At 62.1% G+C, this 21,096-nt stretch overlaps 1 protein-coding gene across 5 annotated transcripts in view; it reads left to right on the plus strand.

Annotated features, from left to right (window-relative positions):
• ADGRB1 (adhesion G protein-coupled receptor B1) overlaps positions 1-21,096 on the plus strand; it is a 99,463-nt gene that overhangs the window by 72,139 nt on the left and 6,228 nt on the right. For 3 of the 5 annotated variants that reach the window (XM_054498573.2, XM_054498572.2, XM_054498574.2), the window contains 8 exons: positions 435-538; positions 2,910-3,012; positions 3,997-4,147; positions 4,678-4,747; positions 6,304-6,370; positions 8,604-8,689; positions 15,610-15,781; positions 19,303-19,398. In XM_054498573.2, the coding sequence (XP_054354548.1) occupies positions 435-538; positions 2,910-3,012; positions 3,997-4,147; positions 4,678-4,747; positions 6,304-6,370; positions 8,604-8,689; positions 15,610-15,781; positions 19,303-19,398 (849 nt within the window). Of the gene's footprint in view, positions 1-434; positions 539-2,909; positions 3,013-3,996; positions 4,148-4,677; positions 4,748-6,303; positions 6,371-8,603; positions 8,690-10,593; positions 10,693-15,609; positions 15,782-19,302; positions 19,399-21,096 lie in introns of all 5 variants that reach the window. The other 2 variants (XM_063669159.1, XM_063669160.1) reach the window with 1 other exon arrangement.

A 21,096-nucleotide genomic window follows, 5' to 3' on the forward strand; every position in this document is an offset into this window, starting at 1 on the left:
CCAGAGTCAAAGCGGCTGCTCCCCCTGGGTTTCTCTAAGCCTAGGCCCGAGAGGACTGTGCGTGTGGGTGGGCCTGGACCTGGCACCTCCCTGGCCCCATCTGCAGTGCAGGGCTGGTGCCTGCCTGGAATTGATGGGTGTCCGAGACATGATGGCGGCAAAGACTTATCAGGCGTCGGTCTTGGCATATGACTGTGGGCACAGGCAAATGGCCCATCCTCACAGAGCACAGTCCCGAAAGGGAGTTCTGGAGGGCCTGGGCTGGTAGAGGAAACCCCTCCTCTGCAGGGGGTGGGCGGGGAGGTGGAGGAGGGGCTGGGCCGGACGCTGTGGGTGTGACCTGGGGCTGCGGACTCTCGGGCCTCAGTCTTCGGGTCTGCCAAGTGGGCGTGTGGGGTGCCTCACTCCCCGCGATCTCTTCCCGGTCCCCGCAGAACATGGAGAAGGCGACTCTGCCGTCTGTGACGCTCATCGTGGGCTGTGGCGTGTCCTCTCTCACCCTGCTCATGCTGGTCATCATCTACGTGTCCGTGTGGAGGTGGGTGCCACCCAGGTGCTGGGCACGGGCGGCCGTGGCTCCTGCATCACATACCTCTTCCCCTCAAGGTCACGGGCGGGGTCGTGGGTGCCCCTCCCTCCCTTTGTCCTCACCTTTACAGTCACCTCCGCCTTTGCCACGGACCCAGCCCTGCTGTGGCCCCTCTGAGGCCGCCCTACACACTCACACTGTGTCCATGCCACACACATGCAGGCTGTGGGGCCCGATTCCTGCAGTCCCTCCCCTGAACGTGTTCCCTGGCAATGCCAGCCTGAGTTTCCGCCCCAGCTGTGCGTGCCCCCTCTGCCTGCACTTCCTGACTTCCTTGTCTACCCTCAGGCCTGCAGGCCAGGCCACAGCCTTCCCCGGACCCCCAGTCAGGCCTTAGGGCCCAAAGCCCCTGCTCACTCTCCACCCCAAACCCCCTTTCCCCAAGGCCACAGGGCTGTCAGTCTGCTGTCCATTCTGATTGCGGCCAGTGGGTTTTTGGGGCCACCCGGTCAGGTGTGGAGAGATGTGGAGGAGAGCTCGTGTTTGAGCAGTAACATGCCTGTTGGTTGTGTGGACGCGCCTCCAGGCACTCCCCGCTGTCTGTTCCTGTCCCATTGAGTAGAAGTGTGGAACAGGGAGCGAGGACTGAAGGTCACTCACTGCCCATGGGGCCGAGTGGGGACTCCCAACGTGTCCAGAGGACACGGGGCTCTGGCTCTGCAGGCAGCGCGATGTCAGCCGATAATCGGAACTGACTGCCTGGCTGCTGCCCAAGGTCAGGCACCGGGAGGTCGATGTGGCTGGCGGGGGAGGGTGGCCGAGCTTTCCTGGAGACAGTGACCGGGTTGTGGGTAGTGGCAGGGGCCCTCCACTGTCCTGCCTGAGGGGACAGCATCCACTGGGCCCCAGGGGGACCATGGTGTTTCCTCTTCCTGAGACCTGCCTTCCCCTAGGGCCTGGATTTCACAAAACATCTGGGGAATGGGGTTCAGGGGCTCTGAACTCAGCTCTGATGTCCTGAGTTCTGAGGAGGTTTTCTGCGGACAGTTTTCAAAGCATCTCCCTTGGTGAGCTCTCTTGGCCATCCGTGTGCCCTATGAGCTGCCGGCAGGGACTGTTCTGTGGTCCCCATGAGGAAGCAGGGACCCAGAGAGAGAACATGACCTGCCCAAGGTCATGCAGCACATCAGGGTCATGTCAGAGCCCCTGAGGCTCAGCCCTATGCCCTCTGCTCTCCAGCTGGGTGGACCTCAGTCCCCAAGGGCTGCTGGTGGTGGTGGTGATGGTGATGGTGATGGTGGTCCTGGTGGTGGTGTTTGTGGTGATGATGGTGGTAATGGTGATGGTGGGGGTGCTGCTGCTGCTGGTGATTGTGGTGATAGTGATGGTGGTGGTGGTGATTGTGGTGGTGGTGATGGTGATGATGATGGTGATGATGGTGGTGATGGTGGTGGTGATGGTGGTGGTGGTGCTGGTGCTGGTGATTATGGTGATGGTGGTGATGGTGATGATGGTAGTGATGGTGGTTGTGGTGGTTGTGATGGTGGTGTTGGTGGTGGTGCTGTTGATTGTGGTGATGGTGATGGTGGTAGTGGTAGTTGTGGTTGTGATGATGGTGATGGTGGTGATGGTGTTGGTGCTGGTGCTAGTGATTGTGGTGGTGGTGGTGGTGACGGTGGTGATGGAGTGATGATGGTGATGGTGGTGGTGGTGATGTGATGGTGATGGTGGTAGTGATTGTGATGGTGGTGATAGTGGTGCTGATGGTGGTGATGGCTGTGTTGGTAATGGTGATGGTGGTAATGATTGTGTGATGGTGGTGATGGTGGTGGTGGTGATGGTGATGGTGGTGGTGGTGATGGTGGTGTGGTGGTGGTGTGGTGGTGGTGATGGTGTGGTGCTGGTGATGGTGGTACTGATTGTGATGGTGGTGATGGTGGTAATGATTGTGTGATGATGGTGATGGTGGTGATGGTGATGGTGATGGTGGTGATGGTGTGGTGGTGGTGGTGGTGGTACTGATTGTGATGGTGGTGATAGTGGTAATGATTGTGTGATGATGGTGATGGTGATGTAGTGGTGATGGTGATGGTGGTGGTGGTGATGGTGGTGATGGTGTGGTGATGGTGGTAGTGATGGTGTGGTGGTGGTGATGGTGGTACTGATTGTGATGGTGGTGATGGTGGTAATGATTGTGTGATGATGGTGGTGATGGTGTAATGGTGGTGATGGTGGTGGTGATGGTGATGGTAGTGGTGCTGTTGGTGACAATGCCTGCAGGAAGTGGGGTGGGGCTCTGGTCTTGGTGCCACAGGACCACAGCCCCTGTGCAGATGGGGTTCTGTTGGGTGCTGACCTTGGGCCCCCGCACTCTTCACAGGTACATTCGCTCGGAGCGTTCTGTCATCCTCATCAACTTCTGCCTGTCCATCATCTCCTCCAATGCCCTCATCCTCATCGGGCAGACCCAGACCCGCAACAAGGTAGGCAGCCTTGCGTCCTGCCATGAACCTCCCAGCATCCTCAGGTGGTGAGGATGGACCCCAGGAGGGGCCTGGGCCATGGGATCCCTGGGAAACTCAGGCAGGTGGGTATGGGGGCAGGAGGAGGCTGCCCTAGCTACAGGGAGTTCCCTACCCTCTGCTGTGGCTGCAGGAGCCTGTCAGAGGCTGGTCAGCTGGCCGAGAAGGGCAGCTTGTGTCCCAGCATCTCTGCTGGACTTGCCCTTCAGGAGGAGCCTGCTGCAGCCCTGCCCATCCCGCTGTGGGCAGTGGACTCGGCATCAGCTCAAGCTGCCTCAGGGCTGGGGAGTGGCACTCAAGACGAGTGGCACTGTGGTGACAGAGGCTCCCACGGTCCACCCTCTCACCCCCACCCTCGCCAGCCTTGAAGCTGGCAGCTCATGGTGGGCCCCTGCGTGCCCTCCCCAGACCCCCTATCCCTAGTTCCTACCCTGTGGTCTCCAGCCCCATTCCACTAAATGTGGCAGGCACAGCCTTTGGCTGGGGGCCTCTGCTTCCTCAAGGGGCCAGGCTGACAAGGTAGGAGAGAAGATAAAGCAAGAGGGCCCGCAGTGAGACAGAGAAGGCCTGGCCCCAGGGCCTGCCGTGTGCTGTGGCAGAAGCTCAGGGCCGTGGTGTGGGTGAGGTTGCCTGCGACTTGCTGTGTGTCCTCGGGGTGTGACATGCCCTCCCTGGGCCCCTGGCTTAGCATTTGGTGTGGCTATGAATGGTGCTGAGGAAGACAGGGAGGGAGGGTCTGTTTGTCCCAAGGGGGCTTAGACGGTCAACAACCCATCTCAGGGCGAGGACCAGGTGATCTCTGGATTGCTTTCTGCCTGGGGACCTGGTCGGGTCCCAGTGAGGGTGCTGGGTGCTGGGCCGCCAGCTGCAGACAGGCACTCAGTGGGGGCAGGTGTGGGGCTGGGGAGCACCTGCCCAGCCTGCCCCGCCCTCGGCCCCACGCAGGTGGTGTGCACGCTGGTGGCCGCCTTCCTGCACTTCTTCTTCCTGTCCTCCTTCTGCTGGGTGCTCACCGAGGCCTGGCAGTCCTACATGGCCGTGACGGGCCACCTCCGGAACCGCCTCATCCGCAAGCGCTTCCTCTGCCTGGGCTGGGGTGAGCCGCGGCCTTCCCCACCCTCCTGGACAGATATCCTTCCTCCCGGCCCCCACTGCTTGTTCTGCCCTGGCAGCCCCTCGTCTCCCCGTCCCCTGTGGACCCCTGGGGCCTCAGTTGCTGCTTGGGTGGGCTTCCCCCTCTGGGCCCTCGTTCCTCCATGGAGTCACCAGATAAAGCACAGGACACCCAGTTCCCTTTCATGTCTAGATAACGAAAACATTTCTAGCACAAGTATGTCCGGTGCACTGTTTGGGATGTACATTTACAAAAAGAAGATTCCTGATTTCTCTGCGAGTCAGATGTGCCGGGCACCCTGTGTATTCTCTGCTTATTGGACCACCCTGCACCTAGCTCCGCAGGCCCTTGCCTTGTTCACCTCCTGTGCCATCTCTTGCTCAGCCCCATCCTCTGTTGGGGGCTTCAGAAGCGCCTGCCTGGCCCCGGCCCTTCAAGGCAGGGCTAGGAGGAGGTGGAGGCTGGCTGGGGACTTGGGTGGGGCCAACACCCTTTCTCTGCTCCTTCTCCAGGGCTCCCTGCACTGGTTGTGGCCATTTCCGTGGGATTCACCAAGGCCAAAGGGTACAGCACCATGAACTAGTGAGTCGGGGCATTGGGGATGTGGTGGATGGCCACATGGCCCCCCAGAGACTTCCGCCGCCCTGGAGGGGTGAGGGCTGGCCATGCCCTCCCCCCATGTGACCCTGAGCATCTCACAGAGGCTCAGGGAGGGTGGGGCCCCAGGGGCTGGAGGCTGAGCCCCTTGGGCATCCCCTCCCTGTTGGTCAGCCAGCTTCTCCCTGGCAGCGAGCAGTGGGCAGCAGTATTGAAAGAAACCAGGCCATCAGGGCCTCCCCCTCTGTCAGTTGGTCCATTAGCCACTCTGAGCCACAGTTTCCCCATCTGTTCAGTGGGGATCCCCCCTCTGCACGGTGCTGGTGAGAGAGAGGGCTGTTTGAGACACAAGAGCTCTGGGCACAGTGGGCACACCCCCCACAGCAGGCCTGTGGCAGGCAGGGCAGGGGTCGGAGGCTTATTTCACAGATGACGTCACTGAGACCCTGAAGGGTCAACTGGACCAGGTCCTTGGGGCCTTAAATGGCAAGCCAGGAAGCTTGGGGTCATCCTAGAGGCAGTGTGGTTCCCCAGGTAGGGAGAGAGGGTCTGGGGCTCAGGATGGGCAGAAGAACTGGGGTGGGGAAGGGGAACCGAGGCTTTGGAGGGAGGGCCTGGCTGCAGGGAGGGGAGCAGTGGGGAGCGAGAGGCAGGAGGAAGTGACTGATGCTGGCTGAGTGGGAGGGCCAGAGCAGGCCTGGCTCACTGTGGAGCCCCTGGGGACAAGATGTGGCACCCCCTTGGAGCACTGCCCTGTCTGAGTGGCAGTAGGGAGTAGACATAGCTGAGGGCCCAGGGGGTGAGTGCTGAGAGGGAAATCCAAACACTGTCCCCAGAGATGAGAGAAGCAAATACCTGGCCTGCCGGAGTCAAGGGTGGATCAGGAGGGGATGGGGACATTGAAGTGGGGTTCTGAAGGATGAACAGGAGTTTGTTTGACAGATGACATGGGGTAAGCTGCTCAGGGTAGAGGGAACGGTCCTTACTGGGTTTCAGGTGTCCATGGGCACCACGGGTGGTATCCAGAGATCTGGAGAACGTGGGGCTGCTGACTGGGGGGGTGGTGGGGAGGGTGCAGGACAGATGTGTGAGCATAGGACCAGGTGCTGAGGCCATGGGGGCTGAGCCTTGTGGGCTAGGGTCCCAGCCCCGGCATTCAAGCATCGCATCAGGAAGGAGGGTCGGCCAGAGATCCCGAGAGAAGAGCCGGGAAGGGCCCAGGTCTGGGGAAGGAGGGACAGTCAGGTGACCTTTGCCTTGCCAGCCTGGTGCCCCTGCTGTGTGGCTCTAAGCAGGTGGGTCCCCCACTCTGGTACTGTCCCCATCTGTAAAATGGGGGCAACAATGGCTGCCTGGGGTCTCCTGAGGATTCTAAGGCTAAAGAGTGGGTGTGACATGCCCTGCACGCCAAAGACGCTTAATAAGTGCTAGTTTTCTTCTGCCACTTCCTAGCTCACCTCCCTTACTCCTGAGAGGCCGGCAGCACCTCTCTGCACGCCCCTCTGCACACGGGCAGTGCTGATGGCCTGTCTTCTCCGCAGCTGCTGGCTCTCCCTGGAGGGGGGACTGCTCTATGCCTTCGTGGGACCTGCCGCCGCCGTTGTGCTGGTACTGACCCGCTGGGGCCACACTCCCCGCAACCCCGCCTGGGCCCCCCACCTGCCTCCTGGGCCTCGGTGCTGTCTCCTGCCCCAGGCTGTGCACCTGCTGTCCCTTCAGGATGGCCCTCATGGCCCTCATCACCAGGGGGTGGGGGTGCCCACAGCCCCACTCTGACCTGCCCTCGGCATGCAGTGCAGGGGCTGGGCCAGGCTAGTGACTCTTCACACCTGGGAGTCTCGGCTTGCCTGATTATTGGGCGCCAGCTGTGTACCTGCCAGGAGATCCCCACGGGTGTGGTGAGTGAGTGGCATGGGAGGAAGCTGGGGACGGACGGATGATGCAAGCAGCGGGGAGCTGCAGGCTGTACCTGGGTTGTGGGTGTCTGGCCCCAGAGCGCCAGATGTGAGGCTGGTAACCGGGGCTGCTTGCCCCTTCGGGGGCCCCAGTGAGGACCTTCCCTGTGTGGGTCCTTGGGCTTTCCTTCCCGCTCTCCTCCCACCTTAGTGTGGAGGAAGGCAAGACTGTGGCAGGTGGCATGCAGGGTCCCCTTCCTGGGGTCACAGATGAGCTGCGGCAGCCGGGGGGACCTGCCTGGGGTCACTGGCCTCTACTGGGTCCAGCTCTGAGCCCACTCAGCCAGCCCCCACCCCTCTACTCTGGCAGAGCACCAGGGTTCACACCCACCCTCACCTCCCCTCCCCTCTCGCCCCAGGAGAGGCCATCCACGTCCAGTAATTCCTGCCGCCATGAGCAGTGTCTCTGCAGGGCCACACCCCATTCTAGTGGGGACTCAGGCACAGGCTGGGCCTAGCAGAGAAACGTGCATGAGGGGTGATGGGGAGCTAGCCCTGTAGGGGCAGTTGGGGAGCCTACTGGGGGTTGGAGGGGCAGTGGGGTGCCATCTCTGGGCAGCCCCAGACCCCTCCCCACAGTCCTGGCTGTGGAATCCTACCTTCTTTATTCTTTCCTCCAGGCGGGAGGCGGGAAAGGCGTGGGGTACCTGGCAGTGCCCCGGGCACCTGGGGATGGAGGTTGTGGGAAAGGGGACAGAGACGGGAGCCCCACCCTTTACACCCCTCCCCAGGATGTGTCAGGAAGGCAGGCTGACCCTGGCGGCTGTGGGACCCGAGCCCCAGCAGCCCCTCCTGTCCTTGGGGCCACGTGGTGCAGGCTGGGCAGAGCCTGCTGCAGGCAGTGGCCCGTCGTCACTGGTGCCCATCCTCTCTTCTCTGCTCCGGCCACATCAGAAAACTAGGCTGCCCAGGAAAGAGGCCACCGCCCATCAGGCTGGCCAAGGCTGTGATGTGGGTGTCTGGGAACTCTGCATCCATTGTGGAAAGCAGGCCGGCTGTGTGGTCGTGAGCCCTGAGCTGGAGGGCTACACGGTCTACCACCCTGGTCTGGACGTGAAATGCCTGGTCAGGGGTCCATGGAGTCCTGGGGTCTCCCAGCCTCCAGCTTCTGGAACCTGGGCCTGAGGAAGTCAGGCCTTGCCCCTCAGGGTCCTGGCAGCATCCTTCTGCAGAGTGGGGATGCAGGAGGAGGGCCTCAGGGAGCCTCTGGCAGTTGGGGAGCAGAGAGTATGGCCTGAGACTCCTCCTTCCCCCCAGCAGAGGAGGCCAGGAGATGGGGCGACCCCAGGATGCTCGGGGCCGGTGGCTTCCCGGGGGGGCTCCGGGAACAGCTGTTGTCTTGAGTGGTAGCCTGGACAGTGGCAGGCGTGGGGGACTTAGTTAGAGCCCAAGAAGAGCCTCCCTGGGTGCAGGCGCCCAGCCGGGGCCCTTACGGGGTGGGCGGTTAGTCTGATGGGAATAGGAGAGGGGGATCAGGAGGGAAGTCTAGAGAGAGGAGGTGGCCTGCCCAGAGCAGAGAGGCAGGAGGAGTGTGACCCCAGGGAGAGCCAGGATTGGTGTCCCTTAGACAGGTTTCAGCTGCAGGCTGGCGAGGGCCTCCGGGCCCTGTGGGTGGGGAGCTCCCTGGTGGAAGGGACGCAAGGAGTACAGCAGAGGTGCCGACGGTGCGGGTGACACACGGAGAGGGCCTTGCACGGTTGGCAGCTGGGCTGGAGGTTACCTGACGTCCCATCAGGCACTAGGGTTCCTGTGATGGAGGCACGGGAGGTGACACTGGGTGGGGTAGGGGATCGTGGTTGGCATAGCCAGCGTCAGTCCAGCCAGTGTCAGCCCCTGAGCCTATGGCGGCCGCCACCCCCACACTCCCAACCCTCTCTGCCCGGCAGGTGAACATGGTCATTGGGATCCTGGTATTCAACAAGCTCGTGTCCAAAGACGGCATCACGGACAAGAAGCTGAAGGAGCGGGCAGGGTAGGACCGGGGCTACGCGGCTTCTTGCCCGCCCACAGTGCAAGACCCAGAGCCCACCCAGCCCTGGGGGATGGAGAACGCTCCATGCCCAATCCGAGACTGCAGGTCCAGGGACCCCGGAGCGGGTGGGAAATGGAGGCACCGAGTACAGAAGCCCCTTAGGCTCAGCCAGCCCCTGCCTCTCACTGTGCCTCAGTTTCTCCATCTGACATGGACAGGGTGGGCCCCATAAAGTCCTCAGAAGCTGTGAGACTGATTGTGCAGGGACACCCCGCCTCTGCCCGGCTCGCAGGGTGGCAGCAGGGCACCCCCAAGGCTGGGTGCTGGGGGTCCCTGGCCCACCACTCCCCCACCACAAGGCTTGCTCCATGGCCAGGGGGAGGATGTCGCCTGTCCATGCAGGGACTCCCTGTCCTTGTGGGACCTTCATCGTGGGGAGGACGGTGCAGGGAACAGGTGGAGCTGATGTTCCTCCCTCCGGGGAACCCAAGCCCAGGGAGTGCTCTCAGCACAGCAGCTGGACAGGGCGCGGGAGCAGGACGGAGGCGCTTGGGATGTGTGGCTGCACCCACCTTTCAGGGACAGGGCCCTGGGCACAGAGGGGAAACTGCGGGGCGTGGGGAGCTGACTAGGGCGGACAAGCCCCTCTTTGTCCTCCCACCCCTCACCTCTGCCTGCTGCTCTGTGTCATCCAGCCCTGGCTGGTGTCTGTGTGGGCCCCTCCCCTCCGTGCCAGTCTTGCTTGGATGCTTGGTGTCTCTCTGTCTCTCTCTCTCTGTTCCTGTCTCTCTTCCTGGCCCCTCCTGCTGTCCCCAGTGAACAGACGCTTGCAGGAAGCCTTCCCCTTGGGTGCCTGTGGGTTCTGGTCCTGTTTAGGAACCAGCCGAGCTGGCCTCCGATGCTGAGTGTGTGCCGTGGCCCTGGGGTCTGTCACTCTGGGTGGGAGTCCCGGTGCTTTGTCTCCTGGCCTGGGAAATGGAGGCGGGAACAGGCCTAAGGCCTTGCCCCACCTGTCCCCGGAACACCCTGTCCCACACTGCTCCCAAGACAGCGGTCACACTCAGAAGAGTGTCCCCAGGGCTACACATCTGGGGTCTGACCATGGCAGACTGCCTGCCCCTACCTGGTCGTCGTAAAAGCAGCAGTGATCTCAGGGGCTTACCCAGGGTGGATGTTTTGTTTGCTTCTTAGAATAACCATTGTGGCAGGTTCTATGGTTATATTCCCGTCTTACAGCTGAGAAATGGAGGTTTAGGGAGGGTGAGTGGCTGGTGGAGCTGAGCTTCCAGCCCAGGTGGGCACACACTAGAGCCAAGCCCAGGCGGCCTGCACTCTGCCCACCTCGCCCTGTGCGTGCCACAGGGGCCAGCTGCGTTAGGTGCACACGGCCCAGGAGCGCACCCAGACTCGCCCGTGTGGCCGTGTAGGTCTCGCTGCCCACGTAGATGGGATGGAGGTTGGGGGGGAGGGGCGCCCGGTACACCGGTCTACGTGTGCATGCACACCCACACGCATGGGCACACACGTAGGCATACACGTGCCACGAGGACCTGCACGAGGTCCCTGCCCAGGTCAGCTCCCTCGCAGACACATGGCAAGGGGAGAGGAAGGCGCAGTGGCCTCCCTCTGGGAATTTTACCACTTTATGCAGACGGAGGCAGGGTCCACCCTCAGCTGAGCACAGGGACCCCGCGCTGCCTTCCCCCCACGCCCTCAGCCCTGCCCACCACAGCGCCCACGCCCCAGGCCTGAGTTCGTGAGGTGGCTGAGAGCCCCCAGGACCGTCCCTGTCGGGGCCCAGGCTGGACTCCTGAGTGGCTTTTGCACTTTGGCCCCGCCCCTCCCGCCTGGTTTCCGAGAGCAGAGCGCTGGCTTTCGTTTCAGCCTTTTAATTTCACTTACAGTCAGCCGCCCCCGCACCCCCTCGGGCGCGCCCTCAAGTGTGCCGAGTGTGGAGTCCTCTCTGCCGCCGACGCCACCTCCGACGCCACCAGTAACGCCATGTTAGTGCCTTCGCTGCCACCTCCCTCCTAGGCCCACCCTTGGGGCTCTGTGCTCTGAGTCACCTTCTGTTTGTTTTATGTTTATCTTTCATTTCTTCCTTTTCTGCCGTCCACTCTGGGTTTCTAGGCCACTCCCGCCCACGCCATCCACTGCCCTCAGCTCCTCCTTCCATCCTCCCCACAGGCCTGCTCTAGGCCTGGCAGCACAAGGCACTGTGGGTGCAGGGCGTGGGGCCGGGCCTGGACACAGGTGGAGTGCAGCTGTGGGCTGTGCTGCGGTAGGGAAGGAGTGGTGGTCAGTCCCATCCCTCTGGGGCCCGAGTGTGTGCCAGGCTGCAAGCTGTGGTTTGTTGGTTCTGGAGTTGAACCTCCACCCCCACCCCTGGTGCTGCTGGCATGGAACCCAGGATGGCTGATGCCTGGGCAGGGGTCTGCACCCATGACACCCCCGCAGCTCTGTGGTGGGGCAAGGAGACTGGCCCTGGCCTGCCTGATGGGAAGCCTCCCTCCCTGTGAGTGCACGTGAGCACACATGTGAGAGCATGGCCAGGTGTGTGCATGTGTGTGAGTGCATGCATGCCACTGGGTGTGTGTGTATGCATGTCACCAGGTGTGTGTGAGTGTGCATATGTGAGTGTACATGAGTGTGCACTCGTGAGAGAGCGTGACCAGGTGTGTGCAAATGTGTGTGTGTGTGCACGCACATGTGAGTGTACTTGCTTTCGTTTCAGGCTTTTAATTTCGCTTGTAGCCAACCGCCCCAGTACCCCCTTGGGCATGCGCTCAAGTGTACTGAATGTGGAGCTCTCTGCCGCCAGTGCCACCTCTGATGCCACAAGTGTGCCAGTGTGTGTACATGTGTAAGAATTTTGCCTTGATGTGTGCAAGCATGCATCTATGTGTGTGAGTGCAACCCACTGTGCATATGTGTGAGCGTGCGTGTGTGTGAGTGCAACCCAGTGTGCATATGTGTGAGCGTACATCTATATATGTTTATGTGTGAGTGTGCATCTGTGTACCTGTGAGTGTGCATCTGTGTGTGTACCTGTGAGCATGCATCTATGTGTGTGAGTGCAACATGTGTGTGTGAGCGTGCATCTGTGTGCGTATGTGTGAGCATGCATATATGTGTGTGAGTGCAACCCGGTGTGCGTACGTGTGAGCATGCATCTATGTGTGTGAGTGCAACCCAGTGGGCATACGTGTGAGCGTGCATCTATGTGTGCGGACGTGTGAGGATGCATCTGTGTACCTGTGAGCGTGCATCTGTGTGAGTGCAACCCGGTGTGTGTACGTGTGAGCATGCATCTATGTGTGTGCGTGCAACCTGGTGTGCATACGTGTGAGCGTGCATCTGTGTGCAGATGTGTGAGCATGCATCTGTGTGTGTACCTGTGAGTGTGCATCTGTGTGAGTGCAACCCGGTGTGTGTGTGAGCGTGCATCTATGTGTGTGAGTGCAACCTGGTGTGTGTACGTGTGAGTGTGCATCTATGTGAGTGCAACCCAGTGTGCATACGTGTAAGCGTGCATCTATGTGTGTGAGCGCAACCTGCTGTGCATATGTGTGAGCATGCATCTATGTGTGCATATGTGCGAGCATGCATCTATGTGTGCGTACACGTGAGCGTGCATCTGTGTGTGTACCTGTGAGCGTGCATCTATGTGTGTGAGTGCAACCCGGTGTGTGTACATGTGAGTGTGCATCTGTGTGTGAGTGCAACCTATTTTGTGTTAGTGTGTGTGTATAAGTGTGAGTGTGTATATAATTGGGCATGTGCCTGTGTGTGCAAGTGTGTGCGTGTGTGTGTATGAGCATGTGAGCATTGTGTATGTGGGAGTGTGTTTTTAGGTGAGTGTGTGAATGCATGTGTGTGTCTGTGTACACGTGTGCCTGAGAGCAGGAGGCAGCCAGGGCCAAGGGAACAGGGAAGGAAGGGTTCAGGGTCAGGGGCTGCTCTGCTGACCTGGGGCAGCCTTAGCGGCTGTGCACAGGGCAGGGCGGTATGGGCTCAGGTGGGTGGGGCCAGTTGGGCTTTCCAGCCTGAGGGGTCATCTTGTCCATGCCCTGCCTCCCTCAACCCAAGGTGAGAGCGGTACCCCCAGGTGCATACCCTGTACCCTCCTACTTTGCTCCCTGAGCCAGGCACTAGGGGCCCAGGGTTTTAAGAGCTGTGGGCCCTGGCACTGTGCAGATGTGAGTTGGGGCGAGGCTAGCCTGGATGGGAGGAGCAAGCCTGGAGCTGGGGCAGCATCCACACTGGCCTGCCAGGCCCCGGGAAGTTCCGGTTCTTTGGGGTTAGTGTTGCCCTTCCTTTGTCTCAACACCAGGGATGCGGCGGGGGCTGTGGGATCCACCCCATCTCATTCCGTCAGAGAGAAGTGGGGGCCAGAAGGATGTTCCCTTTGAAGTCACTCAGAGCCTCTCCCCGCACCCCGGGCACCTGCCTCTCCAGACAGGAGCAGGCGCGGTGCAGCTGGGCACTCCCAGCCTCCCCTTCAGCAGCTCCCGGGACCTTTCTGCTTCCTTCCCACCGCGCTCTGCAGAAATGTTTTCCAGCCGCAGAGGCTGAGCTGCTGTGTGGGGGTAATTTACGGGTCCCCAGGCCCCAGGCCACCTGCCAGCCGCAGCAGATCGGGCTATAAATGTCAGGCCTGGAGACCCAGCTGCACCACTGTATCCCCTGACGGGCAGCAGCAGGGGTGACTGACAGCAGGCAAAGAAGTCTCCGTGGGGAGGAAGCCCCGCACCTCCTCCCTTAGGACTTGGGTGAGGAGAGGAGTCCAGGGTCCCGGCTCAAAGAATACCAGCTTTGGAAGGGAGAAGAGAGATTCTCCAGCTTTTCGCTATGGGAAAACTGAGGCCCCAGCCGAGGGGTCCTGCTCTGTGTCAGTGAGTCTTTCCTTGGCTCTGCGAATATTGATGGAGGGCCTCCTCGTCACAGGCTCTGTGCCAGGTGCACGGACACAGCAGTGAGTGACAGCCAGGGCCCTGTCTGCTGCTGCAGCCTGGAGGGAGCAGCACCGTTATGGGCAAGGGAGGCCTCTCCAGACACCTAAGTTCCCAGGCGGGGGGTGCAGGGGGAGCGGGGGCAGGCTCTCCAGGGCCAGGGGACGGGCGAAGGAGGTTGGGGGCCTCTAGCAGACTCCAAAGTTGTACAGGGAAGAGGGAGTCCCATGAGGCTGTTAGAGCCCATCCTATGCCCAAGAGCAGGAGGGGCGGGTGCGTGGCCAGGGCCACTGTACCCTGAGACCCGGGAGGCGCTGGCTGTGCAGGACCAGGCCCTCTGTCCTGATGCTGCTCCGGGCTCTGGGCCTGCACGTGTCCTAGCCATGGGTGTGTGGTCATGCCTGAGGCTGGGGCCAGACAGATCACCGCCAGACAGCATCACTGAAGAAAAGCAGACCGAGGCCTGGGGTAGAGGGCCGGGTGGAGGAGAGGAGGAAGAGCATCCAGGAGGCAGGCATGGCTGGCTGTGCCTGCTGAGAGGTCTTGAGAGATGAGGACACAGATATCCCTTGGGGGCTGGGCCCTGCACAGGTGTCCCGCACTAGGGGTGGGAGCAGCATTGGTGGCCAAGCCACGCTGGAGAGGGCTGAGGAGCAGAGCGTGCGGTTTTGGAGGCCCTTGTCCTGGCAGACTCCAGGTCATTCCAGCGTCTCTCCTGCCAGCCCTGGTGTGCCAGCTCCTGCCTGGCATTCCGACCCCACACCTGGGCCCCCTACTCCCTATTCAGTTCTCCTGCCCCAGCTCCCCCTGTGTAGGAGGAGGGAAGGAGGGAAGCTGGCGCCAGCACCCATTCCGGGTGGTGATGACAGTCCTGCAGGCTGTGCGGCCCCCTGCGGGCAGGCACAGGGCCACCTCCCGAGCACTCACCGCAGCCGGGGTCCTGCTGGCCTCTGTCTGTGTTCCACAGCCCTGGGAAGCAGGTTGGTGTCCCCACTGTGAGGAGGAGAGCACAGGCTCAGAGGCCACGCACGGAACCCAGTGGGTGGATGTGGGGAGGGGCCCAGGCCTTCACTGCTCGCAGCGAGGCTGGGCTGCAGGGGCGAGGGCTGCTGTGAGGCTCCTGGAGGACCTCCTGGGAGAGGGGGTGGCACTGAGGGGCACAGGCAGCAGGACGGGTCTACAGGCAGGTGGCCGCTGGGGCTCAGGAGGCATGGGCGGAGCTGGCCCGCCAAGAGGAGGAGGCGCCTGTCGGTCTGTCTGTTGCCGTCTGTGTCTGTCTCTCCTCTGCTCCTCCCCTGCTGGCCTTGGCCGTCCGTCTGTCCTCTGTCTCACTTCCTCTAAGCTTCTCTCTCTCCAGGTCTCTGAGTTCTGGGCTCCACCCTCCTCTCCCCACCATGGCCATCTTGCTCGGCCCTTCAGGGCCTGGACCCCTCGCCTGGGGCCTGTGGGCTGTCTGAGGGTCCTGGACCAGGGGATCCTCCTTGGCCCACCCCACACCAGACAGCCCATCCCCTCCAGCCTGTCTTGCCTCCCCTGTCACCTCCTAGACTGTCAGGAACCTGGATCTTCCCCAAAGAGCCCTTCCCCCTTGCCCAGCTTCTCAGGACCTCCCTCTTGAGTCCTTGGGTCCCCTCAGAGACCTTGGGCTTGGGGAGGGGGTGCTGGGACCTCAGTGTTGACGGTGGGCTCCTCCCCAGCCTAGTGGAAGGGCTTGAGAGGGGAGGGGCAGCGTGCGGGACAGGATTGAGGGAGCCCTGGGGAGGAGAGAGGGTGCAGACGCAGCCTGGGCAGTGGTGGACCCCTCGGGAGACTCAGCCCAGATAGGAAGTGCTGCTTGGCCCAGGCCCCCGGAGACAGAGACGGGGACTTAGGGCTGGGTCGCCACCAAGGCCTGGAGGTGCAGGGTTCAGGGCAGGGTGTCTTGGGGGCAGGGGCGGGGACGGCAGCACTGACGCCCTCCATCCCCAGGGCCTCCCTGTGGAGCTCCTGCGTGGTGCTGCCGCTGCTGGCGCTGACCTGGATGTCGGCCGTGCTCGCCGTCACCGACCGCCGCTCCGCCCTCTTCCAGATCCTCTTCGCCGTCTTCGACTCGCTGGAGGGCTTCGTCATCGTCATGGTGCACTGTATCCTCCGTAGAGAGGTGGGTGGGGCAGTCTCTGTCGGGCCGGGCTCCTGCAGGGTCCTGGGGCTGCCGAGTGGCCTCCTCCTTCCCCGAGGACCTCGGCAGGGAGATTGCGGGTAGGCGCAGCATCCATGACCCTGACACATCTGCAGGCCTCGGTGGTCCACAGAGCGGGGCCTGCAGGTGAGTGTGTCCACCCCACTCTCCCTGGGAGCCGCCCAGGCAGTGCAGCACCTTCCCAAGGATGCTCTGCGCCCGCACTGGCTTGGGGGCGTGGGGGACGAAGGCACATGGGGCCCCCATTCTCAAGGGGCCTACAGGAGCGAGGAAGCTGGCAGCAGAAGTAGACAGCTTCCAGGGCAATAGAGACTCCTGCTTCCGGCGTTTTCTGGATCTTTCCAGAAGGTGTCACTAGAAGGTTTTCACCAAACTACATCCCAACTACCGCCTGGCTGGTGGCCACGATTGGGATGCTCTTGCGGAGGCTGGAATGTGGGAAAGCATGCATGTCGACCTGGGTGGACTAGGACACCTGCTTCCAGATCAGCGCCAGGAGGGCGGAAGGCCCAGGAGTGGGGCGGCCACCTCCCTCTTCCTGGGTCCCGCTGGAGAGGCGGCAGAGGGGCTGTTGAAAAGCACACAGGTTCCCAAGGATGAAGAATACGGGAGAAGCCGACAGCAGGGGAGCTGGCAGGCGGGGAAGCAGGATGAGAGGTGCGGTCCCAGCTGACTGGAGACAGCCCAGGCCTCGGCCAGCTGCAGGGAGCCAGACAGAGTGGCAGGAGTGGGGCCCGCCCCCTCCCCAGGATCTCTGGCTGCCACAGGAAGATCAGGCGTGGGAGGCCTGGTTTTCCAGCCTCAGGTGGCAATTTCCATTCCAGCCTGGAAGGGCAGGGCTGCCCTCTTGGCATCCCCGGCCTGGGCCTCACTCTCTGGGCAGAGTGAACAGAGGGGCTCTGGCCTGGGTCAGCCGGCACAGCTGAAGATGGGGGTGCCGCCTGGAAACAAGTGGGGGAAGTGGATGTGCTGAGCCTGGGTCACGTGTCAGCACAGGCCTCCCAGACCCAGACCTCTGCGGGGAGGTGCGAACACCCCTCTCAAGGCAATCTGACTTCGAGGAAAGACAGGAGGAAGAGCCAGAGTTCTGATGTACAGCAGTGAAACGTCTCCCGTACCAGTCAACCACCAACCGGGCAGTGCTCCACTCTTATATCCCAGCAGCTCCTGATGAGGACAGCAGAGCTCCTGTTGGAGTTGCAACCCAACCAGACAAGCGGGAAAACAGCGTGGGGACAGAGGCAGCCCAGGAAGGAGAAACCTCACTGACCCCTCCTTATCCTCACCTGGGAGAAGTCGCTCACCCTGGTGAGCGCCACATGGGCTGGGCCCTGGTCCCAGCAATGAACTCGTGTTAGTGAATTTCATGACAGCTCCTAAAGCAGGTGCCATCTGCTCCGTTCCACAGACAGGACAGCTCCAGGAAGCTCATCACAGCAGCTCATCACCATGGCTGGGATTTGAGGCCAGGCGGTTCTTCTCTGAGGCCACACTCCTGGCCCCCAGCACCTGGCTTCTGTGAAACAAGAACAGTAGCCTATGAAAAAGGAACAAAAAGAGCTTTGTGGAAATTAAAAACAGAGAGCAGCTCAAAGCTCAGTAGGAGGAAAATGGAGGCAAAATATCTCACAAAATAGAAAAGACGGAAATTGGAGAGATTTCTCAAACAATTAGGCAAATCCCCAAGGACCAACTGACCGGTGACGGGAGCTGCAAAGGAGACAGCGGAGAGGAGGGGCTCCAGGGAGGCAGAGCCCAGGGCCACCTGGAGTAGAGGGCTGGCACTGGGGGTCTCAGATGTGCAAGAAGCCTCATGGTTGGCACATGGGGTCGGGGAAGGAGGGGACCCAGCATGCTCCTATGGTGGGTGGGGACAGAGGACAGCAGGCCCAGACTTCCCCGAAGCCCCCAGTGAGCTCCCAGCCCCTGCGTGTGGGCTCCGTGCTGCGGGCCTTCAAGGTCCTGCCCAGAGAGGGCTTCCGCCCGGTCCTGGTAGCAAGGGGCCTTGCCTACCCAGGTCCTCAGCCTTGGGGGTGGTGGCCAGGGCTGCGGACATGCTGAGGAGGCTGGGCCCGGTGGAGGCCATGCCGGGCAGCCCAGCCGGCCCTGTGGCCTGGGACACTCCTGCAGGTGGGCAAGTCAGTCCCTCGTCTGCCCATGAAGCCGGGGCCTCCTGGGCTGAGGCTGGCTCGGGAGTTCCTGGAGAGGGTACCAGAGGGACTTGGGGAGCCCCAGCTGCTCTGCTTGCCCACAGAGAGCCCTTCCCTACCTGCCTGTGGGACCGGGCACACGGTAGGTGCCCAGTAGGCCTTTGCGGGGCAGGTCCGTGAGGGAGAGGATGGCAGGAAAGCACACCTGCTGTGGCGGCCTGGAGTCCTTAGCTGGTGTCTGGGGGGCGGAAGCCATTGAGACCCTGGCTTCCAGGCCTGGCCCTGCTTCTGACCAGCAGTGTGGCTATGGACAATTCTCTTGCCCGCTTTGGGCCTCAGTCCCCATCTGCCTGATGAGAGGGGTGCGCTGGGTGTGCTCAGCCCCCCAGCAGCATGAAGCAGAGCACTAGGTGAGGGAACGGGGCCACAGGTCCATGGTTGAGTGGGTGGGTAGGTGGGTGCCTGGAAGCCAGGAGCCCCAGCTTGCCCTCTTTCTGCCTCTGCCAACTTCTGTTTGGATGCCTCCTCCAGGAAGCCCTCTGAGCTTTCATGCCCGCCACCACCCCCAAGGATTCCCTTTATACGCTGTTACCACCGGAGTGTCAGTGTGCTGCCCAGAGCAGCCCGCAGGAGGTGGCTGCCAGCCCCACGGGAGGGACAGTTGGCATTGCTAGATGATGTCTCCCGGATAACCAGTCTTTACCTCCTTGGGAGCTCCCTGTGCATAAGCTCTGCTGGCCGCTGGTCTTCCCCTGTAGCCCCTGCTACAGAGTCCGCTGCCATCCTCACCACTGTCCCCCCTGAAGAGTGGGTGGCCGTGAAGGGTGAAATCCCCCTTGACAGAGTGTGCCGTTCCCAGTGGGGTGGCTCCAGGGAGGGGCCGGGCTCAGGGTCCCTGGCACAGCACCCCACACTCCCAGGGCAGTGAGGGCCAGGCTTTCCACTGGCTCAGTGGAGGCAATGACGTTGAAGCTGCTAGAGATGCAGGCCAGGTCCAGGGACATCTTTGGCCCGCTGCAGGTCAGGGCAGGTTCTCACAAGCAGACTCTGGCCCGAGGACCTGCAGCAGCTCTCGGTGTCTGGGAGCTCGGTAGAGAGAATCTCAGACAGGAGAGGGGTAGGCTCTTCCCCTCCTGGCGTCTCGTTTCCCCTTCTCCACCCAGTGGGTCATGACTCTGCAGACCAGAGGTGGCCCTGTGAGGAGGCCTTCTGTTGACGGGCCCTGCCCTTCCCCAAGACGCCCGCCCCGCCACAGGTGCTGCTCATCTGATCTGGCGCTGGCGCAGGGTTGGGGCGTGGCTGCCACTGAGGTGCTCGGCTCTCCCTCCCCAGGTCCAGGACGCTGTGAAATGCCGTGTGGTTGACCGGCAGGAGGAGGGCAACGGGGACTCAGGGGGCTCCTTCCAGAACGGCCACGCCCAGCTCATGGTAGGACTCAGGGCCCCACCTGCCTCGTACCCCCGCCGGGTGCCTCCAGGCCCTCACCGTGCCCCAAGCTCCCCTAGGCCCCAGCAGCCCTGCTGAGAGGAGCTCTAAACCCAGTGTGCAGTTGGGGAAACTGAGGCTCACCAAGTGGAACCCCTAGTCCGGGGTTACCAGCTGGGAAGGCCTGAGCTGATGAGTTTGGAGGTCTCAGCAGAGGCTGGCATCCACCCCACACTCACCTCCGCTGGCAGCAGTGCCCGTCTGGCTGGATACCACCCTCTGAGCATCCCAGCCCTCATCTCAAGGTCCCCATCCTTACCCCTCCCAGGCCCACCCTCAGTGCCCTCCATCCCCACCCAGGAATATCCTGCTCAGCTGCCACCTAGGGGTCCAGCCTAGCCTGCCCGTCCCCTGCCTCTACCCCACATATTCTCACCTGCTGCCTCCCTGGTGCTCCCTGGGTGCTGCCCGGTCCTCAGCCCCTGCAGGGTGACCCTCCCTTGTGGCCCCTGGCCATCCTGCCTTCACCCTCTCTGGGCTCTCTGCCCTCCCCCTGCCCGTCCTGGTGTCCTCAGCCCTGTGTTCTGCACCCCCGCCCCTGCCTGTGCCTGCATCTGTGCCTGTGGCCTGTCCTCTTTACAGCACAGCGTTCCCAGGACACGCACAGGCCCTGGGAGGGTGGCCCGAGTGGCGGTTCCTACGTAAGGGCCCCCAACAGCCCCCTGTGGAGCCTCAACTCTTCACACCTCGACCTTAGCATCTTCCTCCTGCAGCCCCTGTGCCCCTGGGGCTCAGCCAGGACCATGGTGGGCTCCTAGTCACCAAGTCTACTCCCACCCACACCCGTCACTAGACCTCCTGCCTCAGCACCCAGGGGCTGGCACACGGGGTGGAGCCAGGCCCTCTTCTCCACCTTCCAGGCCTCAGGACAACATCCACACCCTGGCCTGGTCCTGAGCAGAACCCGCAGCTGTGCTGGTCTTGCCCCTGCCCCTGTGTCCTTCACACAAGCTTGCACCCCAGGTGTTGCCCACCCTGCGCACTCCCGTGGGTCCCCTCCTCCAGGGAGCCCTCCTTGACTCTTGCCCCATCGTGCCACCTTTCTGGGCTCAGGCTACGCCCCTGGTGAACTCTGCACGGCTGGCACGTGGGAGGTGCTCCCTCGGTCCCGGGGTGCCCAGCCACCTCACGGTGGTTTTGAAGCTCACAGGCAGGGCCTCAGCAGATGGCATGTCCAGCCCCGGGTGAGAGACGGCCACTTCGGCTCTCGGGTGACGTCCAGGCAGGCCCCTCACGGCTCCATGCCTCAGTGTCTCCATCAGCCAGGGAGCAGGTGTCAACCAGTGGCTGGCTTGTCACTTTGGGACACAGCTTCCCCCTCCCCCAGCGTTTCTCCTGGCCTGACCTCTGATGCCAGGGGAAAGATTTTGTTGTCTCCAGCCAACTCAACCCCTGCATTTGCAGGGAAGAAACCTCCAGGTTTTCAGTGAAGGGCGGTCCTGTCCCCTGGAGCCCCAGGGCCCCTGGAGAAGGACAGCCCCAGGCCTGGGCGGGTCCTGAGCTCCCTGAGGGTGGGCCTGGGCCGCCCACTCCTGCCTCCCCAGCTGACTGTCAGCTTGGTGTGGCTGCCTGAGGGTGGTAGATGCCGGCCTTGCCCCTGAATTGCGTGTTCACCGCCCCCCACCGCCTCTCCCTCCCCAG

The sequence above is a fragment of the Pongo pygmaeus genome, chromosome 7 (assembly GCF_028885625.2).
Source record: "Pongo pygmaeus isolate AG05252 chromosome 7, NHGRI_mPonPyg2-v2.0_pri, whole genome shotgun sequence".
Lineage (NCBI taxonomy): Eukaryota > Metazoa > Chordata > Mammalia > Primates > Hominidae > Pongo > Pongo pygmaeus.